Below are 19,670 nucleotides of genomic sequence, written 5' to 3'. Positions count from 1 at the left end.
ACTCTCCATCACAGGCAATTTTGCTTTCAATGGATAAGACATTAAGCTTTAGAATCCCTCCTTATATCTTTCCGTCTTTCTTTAAGCCTTAAAATATACATAGTGACCTAACTCTGGGGCAGCTGCCTTGATATCTCCTTTATTGATTTAATGTGCAATCTTGTTTGATAACACTTACGAAACACTTTAAAAGCACCATATAAATATATTCAGTTGCTCTTTTTAACTGGTGAAGTAAGCCATTGTGTTCTCTTCGATGGCTGCTGTTTGCAATAAATGGACACACTTAAAAAAGTAAAGTTTGGCATTACTATTTAACCTCTTGGAGAAAGTGAGGACTGCAGATGGTGGAGATGAGAGTCGAGAGTGGAGTGCTGGAAGAGCACAGCAGGTCAGGTAGCATCCGAGGAGTGGGAGAATCAACATTTCGGGCACTTCTTCCCTAGCAAGCTCAACATCATTTTTCATATTTAACAAATTTTCCTGCATGATGTGTATTCAATTTCAGCCATTGTAATTCTGCTGACTTACAAATTTTGAATGGGTCCTTCTGGAAATCTTAGACTCTTATTAGACCACAAAATCCCCCTCTTCCTTTGTGACTTTGACCAGCTTGCTTTGTCTTTCTGAATCTGTGATCATTTAGATAGATCGGACATAGTTGTAGTTCAGCACCACTGGCACTTTATTCAATGCAGTTTCTAAGCTGTGTTTTATTTAAGTCAGTTGATTGGATGGCTAAAGGATGGAGCAGAAAGATGTTTCCAAACTGATCGTGGTAGTCCTCCTTAGCTTGCCTCAACCTGATACAGAGCAGTGCCCCTCAAACAAATAACTCTATTGGAGAAAGATGCCGAGGTTGGATTTTAGAAAATTACTCAGGAAGCCTGATATTGCTCTCTTGATTGGTTCTTACAGGGTCATGAAGTCAGAGTCATACAGGACTGAAACAGACCCTTCAGTCCAACTTGTCCGTGCCATCAGACATTCCAATCTGATTTCGTCCCATCTGCCAGCATTTGGCCCATTTCCCCCTAAAACTTTTCCTATCCATGCATCCATTCAAATGTTTTTTAAACGGCAGCTTGTTGTATACATGCACCACCCTCTTCATGAAAAAGTTACTTCTCAGGTCCTTTTTAAATCTTTCTCCTCCCATCTTAAGCCTATGCCGTTGAGCTTTGGGCTCCCCACCCTAGAAAGACCTCGGCTATTCATTCTATCTATACTCATGATTTTCGAAATATAATGTCACCTGCTGTCTCCTGCAACTAACCCACTTCCAAATGTTTTATTATGCCCACTGTCTTAATATTACCTGACTGCACTTTAAAGCTTTATTCAAGATTCTATGAAAGCATATATGCACTGCATCATATTGAAATGTCACATTGTGACATTTCGATGTCACATTGAAATGTTGCATCCTTTGTACAGAATAAAAGCAGATCATTGTACATGAAAAGCATATTACTAAATTCATTGTATCCTGAAATAATAGCAATGTTGTAAGCCAATTGTATGACCAAATACTCTCACATAGCATTACCGAATAAGCAATAAACTTACTGCTTGCTAAAAATTATCTGCATGTAACATTCAAATCGAACAACTGGAGGTTTCATTTCTCAAGTTACACCAATATATATTGTTCTGCTAGATCACAGCTTTATATTTTGTCATTTAGGGATTCATGTTTTACTCTGTCAAATCATCTTTCCCAATAATTATATCTCAATCTTACCTGAGCAACACAACAGTATCAGACATAAAGGCTCCAACAGCTACATCTGTGAAAAACAACAGATTGATGGTCATCAATAGGTCAAATAAATAAGATTCCAGGCAAATTTCCTTTCATTATTATTTGGCCATTATTAATCATAAGGGAAAGAACAACAGGCTCTATACTCATTCACCATTCAAAAATTCCATACAGTCTCAACAATCAGAAATCAAATTCTCCAAAACACTGTTTTTTCTCTACAAAAAAATGTAATTATTTCCACTGAATCATTTCTGATTCAGCCCAAAATTGGATACTGATTTACTTGCATTTTGCTTTCTTTACAATTGTGCATATAGAAGCAATTTAAGTTTGGAGATCAGTTTATGATCCTACGTCGACAGGTACTGGTCATATTGGAATATGTGTACCTGTTAAATCTACATTGTCAAAAATCCAGTAAAACTCTGGATTGAAGAGAAAGTTAGATGGAACCTAGTCTTGGTGGGGTTCTGCCTGAATTTTAGGTTCTGACAGTGAAGTTTTTTGTGCATTCATATCTATTGTAATGAATTGCTTTTGGTGAGTTCCTGTACAACGCTAGCCTTAAGGTTTCCATTATAGTCTTGACACCTAAAATCTGTTAACCACTCTACTGAGGCTTCTGAAAGGGCCTTTAATGCCTGTACATAAAACAGTCAATTTAGAGATCAACTATCTTTTGAGTGCCTATAAATGAATACTTATCGATATTGATCTTATGCCTCTAATGTTTTGATTGGAAAGGTCTTCAAGTAAGTAACAGCATTTTCAGGCAGTGTTTTCCATAACTGTTCAGCTTTTCAAAAGCAGATTGAGGTAGTTTTCCAAGGCTCACCCTGACTATGCAAATAATGTCAGTTCTGATCCCACCATTTTGCATTGCAGCTAAAGTGGGTTCAACTTGCTCCTGGTCACACTTCAGGGAAGTGAAAACTCAGCCAACATCCTGAAATCTGACTCTATTGAGCAGGCAGGCCCATTTTCTACTCTAACAGACTACTGAAATTTCAGTATAGTGCAATTTATATATGACATAGTAACTGAATAGATTTAACAGCCAGATGTTTCCCAAATACAGCGACTACTTCTGCAAGGTAAATGGCAAAAACTGTAAACTGACTTTAAAGCTGAATTTTACTCAAAATATAGTAAATATAGAAAGTCGCCACACCCTGCGAGTCAACAGTTGGTGTCACTTTGCATAGTCAACCAGCCATCCATCCAACTGAGCGAACGGACCTCCGTCAGTTAACTGGATGGCTGGTTTGTGATGCAATGTGATATCAACAGCATGGATTCAATTCTTGCACAGGCCGAGATTACCAGGGAGATCCTGCCTTCTCAATCTCTTCCCTTGCCTGAGGCTTGGTGACCCTCAGGTTTAAATCACTATTGGTCATCTCTCTCCAATGTGAGACCAGCCCTATGGACCTCTGCGACTATGGTGACTTCATCTATCAAAATATACATGCTTGTAAAGAAAATAAATCAAAGGTTTTGCAAGTACAAAAAAATTAGGTACAAGTAAACCAGGTGCTAAGGCAAAAGTACAGTAACAAACTATTCACCCGTACTTGACAATGATTGATTATCATAAGATTGTGGTCATTATAGGTGAAACCTTTTAGAAATGCAAATAGTAGTCAACTCTTATCTGTTGCACAGAGGTCTATCTGCATTCTGTTCACTTAATTTCTTCCATCCATGGGGAACATGACAAAGGTGTTGCACTTTAAAAACAGGCATTTATGACTCTCGTATATGTTTGCTATCAACTGTTGTTTCTGGTGGTAACTTAACAAAATCCAGTATTAGATCTTCCCTGGTTGATTTTAAAATGTATAATGTGTCACTTATTTGTTGCTCAGCTTCAACATTTAAAGAAATCTTCAAAAATACAAAAGAATTTAGCTTCTTCAAAAAGCACGTTAGATTTTCAGAGGAAAACGAAATACTTTGATTCACTAAACGTATTAATGAAAATTTGAAAATTACCTAAATAACCATTATTATCAATATCGATACCTCCAGAGATGGATTGGCCAAATGCACGCAAAGCATTATTAATCTGTAGTCCGTGGATTCGCTATAGAGTTGAAAACAAAATGATGATAAACCTGTTTTAAATTTTTAATACCTCAAAACATCCAGAGTATCAATTACCTCTTTTTGTGCCATATCTTTTCTACGATTCCATAGTGATCAATTCAATTCCCAGCCGTAGCTTTTGAAATATTTCTTCCTCTCTTGTCCTACTGGCTGTCAACCACCCTTTGCTCCTTTCTGCCCATCTCAGCTATCCTTCACCCATCCCTTCCCAAGTGGATTTCCTGATAAAATCATTCAATCCTGGAATAGAACTAATAGGTGCACATGCTTCTGGCAAGCAGAAATCCCAAGTGTAGAAGGGTACACCAGTGCTCCAGAGCAGGGGACAATACCAGAGGGTAATATTTTCCCACCTGACTGGAATGGACCTTAAATAGACAAGTGGCAAACTTGTTCATTGAGGGTCAATATCAGAAAACCAAAGATTGAAACTTTATTTTTAAATTTCAGAAATGCATTTTTTCTACTATTTAAACAGGACACATCTTGGGTTCTGCTTTATTTATGGAATGCTGTCACTTTGCAGCTGAAGTTTACGCCAAGATTTTTGAAATGATATCGTGACATAGTTTATTTGTTTAACACAGATATCTGACAGATAACACGGTGGCTCACAGCACCAGAGACCTGGGTTCAATTCCAGCCTCAGGTGACTGTGTGGAGTTTGTACATTCTCCCAGTATCTGCGTGGGTTTCCTACGGGTTCTCCAATTTCCTCCCCCACAATCCAAAGGTGTGCAGGTTAGGTGACTTGGCCACGTAAAATGGCCCATTGTGTTTAGGGATGTGTAGGTTAGGTGCATTAGTCAGTGATAATGTAGGGTAATAGGTCTGGGTGAGTTGCTGTTGGAAGGTCGGTGTGGACTGAGCTGAAGGGCCTGTTTTCACACTGTAGGGATTCTAGGCCCAGTTTTAGATAAAATTAAATTTCAGTCACTTACTTGAGAAAAGATGGACAATATCCCTTCCTCATTTCCATTGTAAATATAAATAGCTCCCTGCTGATCCTCTTCCTGGGGTGCTCCAATTGCTATATCTGTTGTGAAATTAATCAAAATGAACTAGAGTCATAAAAGAACTGTACGGCATAGAAACAGACCCTTGGGTCCAACTCAGCCATGCTGACCAAATAATCCTAAATTAATTTAGTCCTATTTGCCAGCATTTGGCCCATATCCCTCTAAACCCTTCCTATTCATATACCCATCCAGACACCTTTAAATGTTGTAATTGTACCCACCTACAGCACTTCCACTGGCAGCTCATTCTATACACGTACCACCCTCTGCATGAAAACGTTGCCCCTTAGGTCGCTTTTAAATCTTTCCCCTCTCACCTTAAATCTATGCCCTCTAGTTTTGGACTTGCCCACCCTGGAGAAAAAACCTTGGCTATTCATGCTATTCATGCCCCTCATGATCTTATAACCCTCTATAAGGTTACCCCTCAGCCTCCAACAGTACAGGGAAAACAGCCCCAGCCTATTCAGCCTCTTCCTATAGCTCAAAACCTCCAACCTTGGCAATATCCTCATAAATCTTTTCTGAACCCTTTCAAGTTTTACAACATTTTCAGTGTATTCATGATTCAAATCCCTCATGCACAACAAATGCTTTAAAACAATAACCACAACTCTATTTACACAACGTGTCCAACAAGATTAAATGCTCCAAAGATGTTTCCTGATGCAAAATGATGTAATTCCCCAAATGCATATTCTACATGTTCCGTACCTGCATATCCATCATCATTAATATCTCCAAGGTCGACGATTGCCTCTCCAAATCTTGCTGCATAAGAATTTCTTCCAACTAACTCCATCGCCAGCTCCTTCATCACTCCCTTTTACAAAAACAGGAACTATCAAGATTACATCATTGGAGATTTAAATATTTATTAATGCAAGAGAAATACTTCAATTCTTACCAATCCTGTATTCAAGTAAACATACACCCTTCCTTCCTCTCTGATCATGCTGTACATAGAGGCTCCCACTAACAGATCCGAGAGGCCATCTGAATTCAGATCCACTGCACAAACCGATGAGCCAAAGTATGAACCAAGCTAAAAGCAAAAGTAACAAGTGAAACACTACAATCTTTACAGAACCACAGAATTGAATAACATTCGAATACCATACCATTTTACCCTTTGCTGTGAAAATGATTTTCAAAGTGTGTTCATGCTGTTCAAAAATGTAGACCTACAAAAATAATCACAACCATCAGATAAATTATGCACTTCATTTTTTGTTTCCTGCATAATATGAACGAAGAAAACTTCCATATTTTCTACACTGTTTTACTGAGAATTATTGTACCGAGTAATCCAACTATATTATCCATTAGATATACCAAAAAACGAAACTATTTTGTCGCATTCCAAATTTCACTCACACCACCACAACAATGGAACAGCTCTCAAAACTACAAATAATATCCCTGATTACTGTTGTACATTATATTCCCTGAACAACTTGACATGGTTGATACAAGCACAGTTGTCCAATATCTCTTCCATTTCCCAGCTTGGTGGGATTCCACTCATTTACTTTTACTTACCTAATCAAAATTAGAACATCTGAACACTAGCTTCTTGTTCAGTCCATGGAACCCTATCATCAGAGTACTGTTATGGACCAGGCCAGACCCCTCAAAACATTTCAAGAAAGTAGCCCGGACTGTATTTTTGCTAGTTGTTTTAAGAAGGTGTAGAGTTGATATTCCAGGAGGGAAGCAGATGGTTCAACCATTTAGTTTTAAACAAAACAGAATTTATTTCCAAGATTACCGAATGAAACACAAACAAAAGAGAATAGAATATAGAATAACTTAACCAATGTGAAAACCAACAGATTATCCCAACCTAATGATGATGTACCAAATACTTGCAATAATCCCCATAAACACCCCCTGGCACAAAAGGCAAAATCAACCACAGGGTCTTACAGGAGAGAGAGAGATGGCAGAGATTAACACCTTCTTCCATGTAGCTGTTTCTTGAACCAGCAGCCTCAAAACAGACTGACTGCTTTCAGTGAACAGCCAGACAGCTAAAACCAAACCAAAGAAAATCTGAGCTGGAAGAACTGACCACTCCTCCTTCATTGTACAAGAGTTTTATTTAACTTGAAAGCCCTTTCTCTGAGGCAGTATCTGTTCGCTATAATCAAACTGGCCCTAACAAACCTGGACTTTTTGGAACCTGTGTCTTTACGATCTCACCGAAAAAAAAGCCAAGGAGAGCATAACCTTGTTCAAGGAGCAGCAACATCACGGTACTAATTTCTGTCCTCTTCTCACCTAGAAATTTGCACCTTGGTAATGTCATTTGAAGCAAACAAATTTGCTTCTATCTGTCTGACAATAATGTCTAAGACTATTTCTCCAGCAGCATTTGGACTACCCAATTGCCCCAGTACTGTCCTGCAGTTTTCTCACTTTTAGATATGTGGCGATTTCATCCAGATCAACATTGAGAAGACTAACATCGTTACCTGTAGCCTCCACCACCAGCTCAGTATCGCTGTGGTAAATCTCATCTCACTCCAGCCACTGTCTCAATTTGAACCAGTATATTCAAAGTCTCGGCACCTTACTGAGCTCAAACCTATGCTTCTGACTTCATCTACTCTCAGTTATAAATACCATGTTACTTCTCCTTCCATATCACCATTAATCTTTGTCTCAACCTATCTGCTGCTCAAAGCTTCATCTATGACATTATCATCTCTAGATTTCAATGTTCCAAAAACTCTGCCAGTCTACCAATCCATAACAACTCATCAAAAACTCCGAGTAGTGTATCAGATCCCACTCACTCATTTTACTGCTCCTGTTAAACTGCAGTTGATCCAGATCTCCTGACATTTCCAATCACAAATTTGCACATTTGCATTTAAATCTATCCATTCCAAGCATCTTCCCCCACTTAAAAGCACTTATCAACTTCAATTTGTTTGCCTTTCCTTCATTATTATTCATGCCACACCTTTCATTGAAATTTATTTGACCTGCCTACTCAATCCTGCAACTATCTGATACTGCTGTACATGTTGTACATCAGATTCCTCTCAGCGTTACTACTGAACAACTGCAACCCAACCATACGTTTATTCTCTCTGGAGTCCTGCTGACTGTGGGCTCCATGAAGAAAGCGGTCAGATCTGGAACAAATGGGACTGGGACAGAGCTGGCTAGATCGCCAAGATATGAATGAGTGGGGGCATACAGGAGAAAGGATTCACAGCCGGATACTGAGTGTGTAAATGAGAAAAGTGTATGCCAGTAATACGTACACATTAGCAATTATGGAAAGCAAGCAGAGAAACAGTTGAGAGAAATCAATTTATTTTAACTTCTGTACACAACAACCACCAGTACAGCCATGAATGTGAAATTCCAGTCAATCTCTGTGCCCTCTCCTTATGCACTTCCCTCATTTTCAAATGGTCAAGCCCAAAGGTTGAACATAAATTTGTACACCAAGTATTGATATGAAAATTATATCAACTCAGTTTAGAAGTTTCATGCTGAATGGTGTTGAAAAGTCAGAGTAAATAGAAAAGCAGAAAGCTGGGTCTTTACTTTCGAGTAATCCAGGCTAAATGATTATTAATGTCTACTAGAATTTCCCCATTTTAGATGTTTCACTTCATTAGACTGAATTCAGGAGGAACAAAAAGGCACAAGTTGGCACAACAAAGTCATCGTTTTTCAAGCGGCTTCGAAGAATGAATTTTCAGTGTAATCTAACTTCGGTCAATCATGTCGTTTTTATAGTTACAGAGCAGAATGCAGAAGATGGCTTCTTGAAGAGATTGCACGTAAGGAAATATTTTAAAAGAAATTAAAATTCTTACTTGACCAGTTAATTCCTGCTGAGGTGCCCCTCCTACGATCTCTGTGCTGTTTGGAGAAGTAAAGTGTCCTGCACTAACAGCATAACCTGGGAAACAATAAAATGTGGTTGCACATCACGTCAAACTGCACAGTTTCACACTCATAACCTTTGCACAAGATCTCATTCATAAAATACTGATGGATCATGGCTGAACAGTTCTGGAAGATACAAGGGAAGCTTCAACCAAGGGAAGTCGGAAGATTAATTTCCAATTACAAATGATGAGCATATGAAAACAATCAAGAAAGCACAAGTAGTTACCACAAATTGGAACAGTAACTCTGAACTTTACAGCAAGTAAATATGTACTTTCAAAAGAAATGTTTATGATATTCAATGTTATTCAGCTATGTCATTGATCTCATCCGTTATTACAAAATCGGTTGACTGATACAATTTGCTGGCAATCCCGAAAGAGGTGTACAGCATGGAAACAGACCCTTCAGTCCAACTCGTCCATGCCATCAGACATCCTACTCTAATTTAGTCCCATTTGCCAGCACTGGCTCATATCCCTCTAAACCCTTCTTATTCATATAACCATCTAGATGCCTTTTAAATGTTGCAATTGTACCAGCCTCCACCACTTCCTCTGGCAGCTCATTCCATACACACCATCCTCTGCATGAAAATGTTGCCCCTTAGGTCCTTTTTATATCTTTCCCCTCTCATCCTGAACCTACGCACATAAGTCATGATAAGGAATCACATCTTTACTCAGAGAGTTGTTAGGATTTGGAATGCATTGCCCAAGAAAGTGGTGGAGACTTCCAAAGGAGACTTCAAAGATGACCTGGATAGCTATTTGCTAGTGATTAATTTAGAGGGCTACACAAATCAAGCTGGAGAATGGGACTAGCTGAGTAGTTCTTTCAGTAGCCAGTACAGATACAATAAATTGAATGGTCGCCTGTACTGTAAAATTCTATGATTGCTTAATGCATTGCAATTGCATTTAATCTGGGTCAAGATTTCTGTGCTAGCACACTGACTAACCTTAAACATACAAATCTACTTTAATACTGTAATCTTGTATCATATTCAACTATGTTTTCACATATTTCTTCTAATCACTGTAACATATATTTCTGAGCATTTACATATACCAAAACATGGAACTAATCTATAACTCTGGTTTTAACATCATATGTCAACAACCTGAACACTCCTCCAATAAGGAGGTGCCTGGTGTTGGACTGGGGTGGGCCAAGTTAAAAATCACACAATACACATTGTTCAATATATCATATCACTATGACACTATGATCTTGTCCTATAAATTTTGTATCTTATGATTCTGCCCCACTAGCTACATGACAAAGGAGCAGTGCTCCGAAAGCTACTACTTCCAAATAAACCTGTTGGACTATAACCTGGTGTTGTATGATTTTTAACTTTGTCCTCCAATAAGGACAAATTCACATTTGTAGTCTTCAGTCCTTGCATTCTCAGGAATCCCAGCATGTTTCACAATTAATGTATTATTTCTGAATTATCCTCACTTAGGCAAATGCCACAGCACAGTTCCATGCTCAGTGATTGAATGGATGAACAGTAAGTTCACCAATTTTCATTTGGTGCTGCTGACAGTGGTATGTTCAGCAGAACACTGGGAAATTCCCAATTCTTCAAATAGCATCATGGGATCACTTATATCCATCTGAGCAAATCTAGATGTTATGCATCATCTGAAGCACAGCACTTCAGAGTTACACTGATATTCACAGTGGACTAAAGCAGCAAAAGCACAACAAACATGTTCAAATACATAAAATACATAATATTAAAGAACAAAGTTATATACCTTTCATTAGGAATGGAAGAGTTCTCCTAAGATTTACTCAGCATTGAACCGGAGCTACATTTAGTTCTTAAACTGCTTATATTCAGCATGTGAATAAAACTGGTCTCTCAGTGGGTATATTGATGATCAGGAGTTGCATACCTAGGTAGCTTCCATATTGAACTATATTTTCATCATCTTCGTAAAAGAGCAAAGAATCTGTCTTTTCATTTTTGACAGCAACAGTTCCAGTCCAGAAACGAGATCCAGGAGCTCCCATTATGATTAACTCCTAAAGCACAAAATGTGGGGTTAACATATTGCACATATTTATTCAGATTCATTATTATATAGGAAGCAATTACCACTCACCTCAGTCAGAAAGCTAGCAATTCCTGCCTGACATCTTCCTTTTTCATTATCATTCCATCGATTTTCTAATGAAAGAAAATGAGTTTCACCATCATCAAAGAAGGCTTCCTTTTGCCTGTACCAATTCATCTCTCAATTAAGTATGAAGGAGAAATATCAAAAAGCACAAAGACCTCCCAAAACGTAGTCCAACAGGTGGGCAATTCTCTGGAGTGGAATTTGCAACCCCAGTCAAAAACAGTTTTCTTTTCCAGAAATCACAGGCCTACACTTTCTAAGCTAACTGTTTTGGAGTGTTAGATCACAGGCTCACTCTCAATAATAATTGAAACATTAATTTCTCAAAGTACAGGCAGTATCCAGGTTATGATCAGACTCCAGATCAGAACCCATTCGCAAGTCAATTTGTATGCAACTCCCAGCACAGTGCAGGACAATATAAAGGAGCTGTTTGTAAGTACAGGAAATGTTCATATGTCGGGTACAGGCTCATGGTTGTAAATATGAATGTTCATAAGTCAGACATCATAAATCACTTATATCCACCTGAGCAAACCTAGGTGTTATGCATCATCTGAAGCACAGCACCTCAGAGTTACACTGCTATTCATAATGGACTAAAGCAGCAAAAGCACAACAAACATGTTAAAATACATAAAATACATAATATTAAAGAACAAAGTTATAGACCTTTGTACACACAAAGTAAAACACAGTATAACAAATCGTGATACTCAAACAGTGATAAAGCAATTACTCTGAACAAGCACGCCAATGTTACCGTCATCTTATCACTTTTTCCAAGATAAATGACACTCGAAAGAACTTGAATGCCACTAGGACCATTATTCATATAAAGTGGAACTTCAGTTGAGCACTTCTTCCCAAAATTATGTGTTGCCAATACCTTGTATACATTAATTTTTTAAAAAAAGGATCAGCCCAAGGAGGCAGTTCTTCCAAATGTTGGAGTAAAAACAGTAAGAATTCAGGCTGAGAATAACTTTGTCTGTTGCTGAAAGCTCAGTGAGACAAGTTTTCTCATTAATTCCTTCTCCCTCCTCCTCCTAATTTACAGATTAAAGATTCAGCCACATAGGCCCAGTAATTGACTGTCTTCTGCAAAGGCGATCTAATGTCAATTGGTGAAATGACCTAAACAGGAATAAACTTTTTGATACCATATTTATTTACATGTCTCCTACCTCCGACTTCTTGTCCCCACTAAATAATGTCCTTCACCTGTGATTCTTAACAATATAAACATTCTGTTAAGAATTCAACATAGTGGGGTTGATGGAGTACCGTTAACTGCTTATGGCATTTTGACCACACTTTCTTTCACTCAGTGAAGGACTTTTCATGATGACTCACCCTCAGCCAAGCAGGCCACCTCTTATCCCCAACTGTTAGACATCAGTTCTAACACATCCATCTTTATGGTAAATCAGAAAGGAGGAAAACACTTGGAGAAGTTAATAACTCAAATAAATAGCAGCAAGTGGAAAACACGTGATCAAAGGCCTCTGTGCAAACTCTCCTATGCAATGGGATTACTGCAGAGTGAGCTGTGACTAATGCACAGACTTTTTATGCAATCCTTTTTAGATTCTTCAGATTTTCCTGCATGGCCTATCAAAAACTGTGTGGAGACAGTGCTCTGACACAAAAACAGAAATTGCTGGAAAAACGCCTGTTAGTGCTCATCCCATACATGTACCACCCTCTCCGTGAAAACATTGTCCCTTAGGTATCTTTTATATCTCTTCCCCTCTCACCCAAAACCTATGCCCCCTAGTTTTGGACTTCTCCACCCCAGGGAAAAGACCATAAGACATAGGAGTGGAAGTAAGGCCATTCGGCCCATCGAGTCCACTCCACCATTCAATCATGGCTGATGGGCATTTCAACTCCACTTACCCGCATTCTCCCCGTAGCACTTAATTCCTTGTGACATCAAGAATTTATCAATCTCTGCCTTGAAGACATTCAGCGTCCCGGCCTCCACTGCACTCTGCAGCAATGAATTCCACAGGCCCACCACTCTCTGGCTGAAGAAATGTCTCCGCATTTCTGTTCTGAATTTACCCCCTCTAATTCTAAGGCTGTGTCCACAGGTCCTAGTCTCCTCGCCTAACGGAAACAATTTCTTAGCGTCCATCCTTTCCAAGCCATGTATTATCTTGTATGTTTCTATTAGATCTCCCCTTAATCTTCTAAACTCCAATGAATACAATCCCAGGATCCTCAGCCGTTCCTTGTATGTTAGACCTACCATTCCAGGGATCATCCGTGAGAATCTCCGCTGGACACACTCCAGTGCCAGTATGTCCTTCCTGATGTGTGGGGACCAAAACTGGACACAGTATTCCAAATGGGGCCTAACCAGAGCTTTATAAAGTCTCAGTAGCACAACGTTGTTTTTATATTTCAACCCTTAAGACCTGGTCTATTAACCATATCTATCCCCCTCGTGATTATATAAACCTCTATAAGGTCACCCTTCAGCCTCCGATGCTCCACGGAAAACAGACCAAACCTATATAGCCACTCCCTATAGCTCAAACTCTCCAACCCTGACAACGTCCTCGTAAATCTTTTCTGAACCTTTTCAAGTTTCACAACGACTTTCCGATAGGAGGGAGACCAGAATCACATAGAATATTCCAAAAGCGGCCTAACCAATGTCCTGTACAGCCGCAACATGACGTCCCAACTCCTATACTCAATGCTTTGTCCAATAGTGCCTTCATAACTTTCACAAATAAGGATTTTGTCACTTACTTATATGCATCAATGGATCATAAACACATTGTCATGGCATCAAGTGGTGACTTACAAAGATCTAGTTGCATATCAGGATAAGAACAGAAGACAGAAAAAGGAATGAGAAGTGACAGGCAAAGGAATTAAAGGCCAGAATCAAACAAGGCCACTATAAAAAAAGATTAAGAATGGGACAAGGAACATTAAAAAGACAAAGTCTTAAGGCTTTGTGCCTGAATGCATTGAGCATTCAAAATAAAGTGGATGAATTATTAATATTAATACATGTAAATAGGAAACAAGGCTGCAAGGTGACCAGGAATGGATATTGAACATCCAGGGACAGAGTATTTAGGAAGGGCAGGCAATCAACGAAAAGTTGTTTTAGTGGATAAAGAAGGTATAAACCCAATTTTGAAGAAAGATATTAGCTCAGACAATGTAGAATATGTGTGGGTAGAATTGAGAAATACAAATGTGAAAAATTATTAATGAGGTGGTAAACAAACCACCAAATGGTAGTGGTGATGTTGAGAATGACACAAAATCAGATATGTGTGTGGGAAAGGAAAACCTGTAATTATTCTGCATATAGTTTCAAACTATTCACAATACCTGCAGAAATAGAATTGCTGGAGTGTATCTGAGATAGTTTTCTGGACCAATACATTGAGGAGCCAAACTAAAGAACAGGCCATCTTAAAATATATATTATACAATGAAAAAGGAATAATTGGTAATGTAGTTTTGAGAGAGACCCCGCAGGGATGAGCGACCATAACATGACAGACCTCTTCATCAAGACAGAGAGTGTGTGACAGAACTGTGTTTTTAAGAGGGAGGTATTCTGTCCTAATTCTTTTCTAAATTCCCTAGATTAACTGAAAAAAATGCTGACAATTTGGGAAAATCATGACAATTAAAGATCAAGGGAAGATTGACAGAGAGAAAAAAAATTATGAGACAAGGATGAGAAAGAGATCATAGCCCACAGTGGCCAGGCTTCACTGATGTCCTCAGGTTTTGCAGTGTGCCACATGGGCAATCGAGGTGCTTGAACCCATCATCCTGATGGGACAAGTTTTCCGACACACCCCTCCATAGTCTGGTATTCTTACTATGGGTGGGAAAATTAAAAGCAGTACTGGACAGTCACAGAGCTAAATGGCAGTGTGTGCTACTCCCAGCAGATAAACATACAGAAGTGGTGAAAGATAAAGTAGTAAACTTGGCAGGACTGATGGTAAAGAAGGGGAATAAGCACAACTGTGCAAGAGAGGTGCAAAAGAGAGTGGCAAGATTGCTGATGAATGATTAGAAGGAGGAGATGGAGTGCTTTAAGTTATGGATCAAAAAAAAACTACAAGGAAACGTCCCAAACTGATTGAGCAGTGACAGACGTCGAGGGAAATGTGATGGCGGGACAGCAGATTCCTGAGAGATACTCAGCCCAAGTAGCAGAATTAAAAGCTCTAACAGCAATTGTGAAATTAGCCAGGGGTCAGAGGGTCAACATGTATACATATAGTAGTTATGGCCTTGGGGTAGTGCATGGCTATATGATGGCAAGGGTACATCACCTCATCTGGGGACCACAAACAGCATGAAAAGCAGTTTAAAAGATTTGGTGAAAGCTAGTAAGTTGTCTAGTGAAGCAGCAGTGATTAAGGTTAATGCTTACAGAAAGGTAGAAACCCTGCAATGAGTATACCGATAAGGCAGCTAACATGCTTCCTGAAACAGCACAGGCATTTGAGGAAGTGCCAGTAGCAGCAGTTATAGAAATGAAAGAGAAAAATTTAAAGATACTCTAAGAAACAGCCTAACAAGAAAAGAAACAGGAATGGAAGAGGTAGGAGCAATGAGAGGACAAGACAAAGTGTGGAAGATAAAGGATCAGGCAGGGGACCTCACTGCATAAGACAAACCTCATTGAAAACATATCATAGTCTGGCGCACAGGGGACAGGATAAACTGCAATATCAGATGGCCTATTGCTGGTGGCAGCCTGAAATAGGGACAGATATAGCAAAATTCTGTCAAAGCTATGAAGTTTGTGCATAGTGGGAGCCAGGGAAAGCAATCGAAATAAAACAGAGCCACCAGCAAGAATTAGGAGCCCATGGGAACAATTGTAAACAGATTTTACAGGAACTCTGCCCCAATCCCCGGGAAAGAAATATGGTTTGGTATAAATAAATAGACTTACTCAGTGGATAGAAGCATTCTCTTCGAGAGATTGTTTAGCAGGGGAGTCCTGATCTGGGAGTCATGGTTTAAGGATAAGAGACAAATCTTTTAAGACTGAGGTGAAGAGAAATTTCTTCACTTAGAGAGTGGTGAACCTGTGGAATTCACTGTGACAGAACATTGTTGAGACCAAGGTGGACAAAGAGCTTTGACAAAGGGTCAGTTAGACTCGGAACATCAGCTCTTTTCTCGCCTTACAGATGCTGCCAGACTTGCTGAGATTTTCTTTTTCGGGCTGAGACCAAAACATTGTGTGTTTTCAAAAAGGTGGTAGTTATAATTCTTGTGGCTAAAGGGAAACAGGGGGAGCGCAGGATTAGGGTACTGAGCTTGATGACGAGCCACAATCATAATAAATGATACAGCAGGCTTGAGGGGTTGAATGGCCTACTCTTATCTTCTATGTTTCTATGCTATGATTCCCTTTACAGCCCCAAAAAATAGAGCTAATCTATCAACTCAAGTCAAGTAAAATACTTTATGTAATTTCCAACGGCTTCCTACTAGCAATGCTATCGCTCTCCCAATTTATTTTTGCCATCCCTCCCAAACATTATACACTAAGGCAATGTTGAATTGGGACTTCTACACATCACACTTGTGTTAAATAAAGCATTATTGCCACAAAGGTAATGGCAAAAACATTGCCAAAGACTTTCTGGAAAAGCCATTTACCAAATGATAGTTTGAGCTATCTCAGCAGGGAGGATGGGAAACAATTCTGGCTGTAACAGGCCACTCCTTTTTTTTAGGTATTTTAGGTGTTGGAGGTAATTTTCAGGAGCAGTAATTACTGTTTAATATGTTGTTGCATTGTTTTGGAACTTCGGCGAAAAAAAAACTCAAAGCAACACACTTTAAAAAGGGAGAGGAATAGACAAAGGCAGCACATGGTGAGGTGAGTGCAGCAGAGAGAGAGAGAGAGAGAGAAAGACACCCACCCACATTGCTAACTGACGCAGCAGTGAACCTGCACAATTACTGCCTTTGCTGTTTGAATTCATTATCGCCGGACATCGGAGTGCATCTGGGAAAATGAACAAAGTGAAATTCACAACTGATCTTGAATGACCTGTTTGGGAAAGGTCACCGCACAGAAAGAGATGAGTGAATATTTTTAAGTGTGGCCATACAGAAGTCTGCAGTAAGGAGTAGAGTGTGTTCTTTCTTGATTATATGTTTTATTGAGATACGTCCCTTGACTAAACTTAAAAACATAAGCCATGAGTATTAAGTTAGCCTAGAGCAGTGTTTTGTAGAGGAATAAGACAGTGCTATTTTCTGTAGATTGAAAGAAGCAAAAACAGTCTTTAATAGAGTGATATGCTCCTGTCTGATGTGGGAGTTTTGGGAGAGTTTACATTTTACTGAGGATGATATCTGCAATAAATGCCGTTGGTTGCGAATCCTATCAGACTGAATGGAGAGACAGTTAGAGGCAATGAGGCAAGGGATGGCAGTTATAGGAAGAGAGAAAAGTTGCTATACAGTTACATAGATGGGTTAACTTTAGGCAAGGTAAAAGAGGTAGGTATGTAGTGCAGAAATCTTCTGTAGCTATCCCCATTTCAAACAAGTATGCTGTTTTGGAAAATGTAAGAGGTGGTGGATTCTCGGGGGAATGTGGCACGAACAGCCAAGTCTCAGGTATTGAGACGGGCTCAAATGCAATGAGGGGTACATCAGATTCCAAGAGGTCAACTGTGTTAGCGGACTCTCTAGTCCAAGGTACAGACAGATGTTTCTGTGGCCAGCAGTGAAAAATCAGAATGGTGTGTTGTCTCCCTGGTGCCAGCATCAAGGATGTCTCAGAGAGGGTGCAGAATGTTTTCAAGAGGGAGAGGTGCCAGCAGGAGGCATTGTAGACATTGGAACCAACGATATAGGAAGGGATAAGGATGAGATTCTGAAGGAAGAATATACAGATAGGCAGGCATTTAAAAAGGAAATCCTCGAGGGTAGTAATATCTGGATTACTCCCGGTGCTGCAAGCTGGTAAGGGTAGGAATAGGAGGATAGAGCAAATGAATGCATGGCTGAGGAACTGGTGTATGGTAGAAGGATTCACATTTTTGGATCATTGGATTTTCTTCTGGGGTAGAAGTGACCTATACAAGAAGGACGGATTGCACCTGAATTGGAAGGGAACTAATATACTGGCAGGAAGGTTTGCTCAGGAGGACTTAAACTATTAAGGTGGGGGCATGGGACCCAGTGAGCTAGTGAGGAAAGAGATCAATCTGAGTTGAGAAAAGAAGCAAGGCAAACAGTCAACAGCAGGAAGAAAGCAAAGAACAAGGTAGGACTGGTAAATTAAACTGCATTTATTTCAATGCAAGAGGACTAACGGGGAAGGCAGATGAATTCAGGGCATGGTTAGGAACATGGGACTGGGATATCATAATAATTATAGAAACGTGGCTCAGGGATGGACAGGACTGTAGCTTAATGTTCCAGGAAACAAATGCTATCGGAAGGATAGATAGGGAGGCAGGAGAGGAGGGGGAGTGGTGTTTTTGAAAAGGGATAGCATTAAGCTGTAATGAGGGAGGATATTATCAGAAATATTAGGATTGTATTATAGACTTCCTAATAGTCAGAGGGAAATTGAGAAACAAATTTGGAAGGAGATCTCAGTTATCTGTAAGAACAATAGGGTAGTTATGGTAGGGGATTTTAAATTTCCAAACATAGACTGGGACTACCATAGCGTTAAGGGTTTAGATGGAGAGGAATTTGTTAAGTGTGTACAAGAAAATGTTCTGATTCAGTATGTGGATGTATCGACTAGAGAAGGTGCAAAACTTGACGTACTCTTGGGAAATATGGCAGGGCAGGTGACTGAGGTATCAGTGGGAAGCACTTTGGGGCCATCGACCATGATTCTATTAATTTTAAAACAGTGATCGAAAATAATAGATCAGATCAACAAGTTGAAGTTCTAAATTGATGGTAATAGGCAAGAACTTTCAAAAGGTGATTGGGGGCAGATGTTCGCAGGTAAAGGGATGGCTTGAAAATGGGAAGCCTTCAGAAATGAGCTAATGAGAGTCAGAGACAATATATTCCTATTAGGGTGAAAAGTAAGGCTAGTAGGAGTAGGGAATGCTAGATGATGAAAGAAATTGAGGCATTGTTTAAGGAAATGAAGCAAGCATATGTCAGATATAGACAAGATAGATTGAATGAATCCTTAAATGAGTATAAAGGCAGTAGGGATATACTTAAGAGGGAAATCAGGAGGGCAAAAAGGGGATAGGAGATAGCTTTGACAAATAGAGTTAAGGTGAATCCAATGGGGTTTTACAAATGCAGTAAGGACCAAAGGGTAACTAGGGAGAGAATAGGGCCCCTCAAAGATCAGCAAGGTGGCCTTTGTGTGGAGCCACAGAAAATGGGGGAGATACTAAATGAATATTTTACATCAGTATTCACTGTGGAAAAGGATATGGTAGATGTAGACTGTAGGGAAATAGATAGTGACATCTTTCAAAATGTCCATAGTACAGAGGAAGAAGTGCTGGATGTCTTGAAATGGTTAAAGGTGGATAAATCCATAGGACCTGATCAGGTGTACCCTAGAACTCTGTGGGAAGCTAGAGAAGTAATTGCTGGGCCTCTTGCTGAGATTTTTGTATCATTGATAGTTACAGTGAGGTGCCGGAAGATTGGAGGTTGGCAAACATGGTGGCACTATTTAAGAAGGGCGGTAAAGACAAG

At 39.5% G+C, this 19,670-nt stretch overlaps 1 protein-coding gene across 1 annotated transcript in view; it reads right to left on the bottom strand.

The window, feature by feature from the left end:
* The window catches only part of itga4 (integrin alpha 4), a 177,827-nt gene that overhangs the window by 109,930 nt on the left and 48,227 nt on the right, over window positions 1–19,670 (bottom strand). Inside the window, exons 5-13 of the mRNA XM_060827973.1 lie at window positions 10,935–10,999; window positions 10,725–10,854; window positions 8,739–8,824; window positions 6,018–6,080; window positions 5,804–5,941; window positions 5,611–5,719; window positions 4,819–4,913; window positions 3,764–3,854; window positions 1,745–1,790 (exon numbers count right to left, since the gene is read on the bottom strand). Coding sequence (XP_060683956.1) covers window positions 1,745–1,790; window positions 3,764–3,854; window positions 4,819–4,913; window positions 5,611–5,719; window positions 5,804–5,941; window positions 6,018–6,080; window positions 8,739–8,824; window positions 10,725–10,854; window positions 10,935–10,999 — 823 coding nt within the window. The remainder of the gene's footprint in view (window positions 1–1,744; window positions 1,791–3,763; window positions 3,855–4,818; window positions 4,914–5,610; window positions 5,720–5,803; window positions 5,942–6,017; window positions 6,081–8,738; window positions 8,825–10,724; window positions 10,855–10,934; window positions 11,000–19,670) is intronic.

The sequence above is a fragment of the Hemiscyllium ocellatum genome, chromosome 7 (assembly GCF_020745735.1).
Source record: "Hemiscyllium ocellatum isolate sHemOce1 chromosome 7, sHemOce1.pat.X.cur, whole genome shotgun sequence".
NCBI lineage: Eukaryota > Metazoa > Chordata > Chondrichthyes > Orectolobiformes > Hemiscylliidae > Hemiscyllium > Hemiscyllium ocellatum.
The sequence above is the reverse complement of the archived record's forward strand: the minus strand, read 5'-3'. Positions and strand labels throughout refer to the sequence as shown.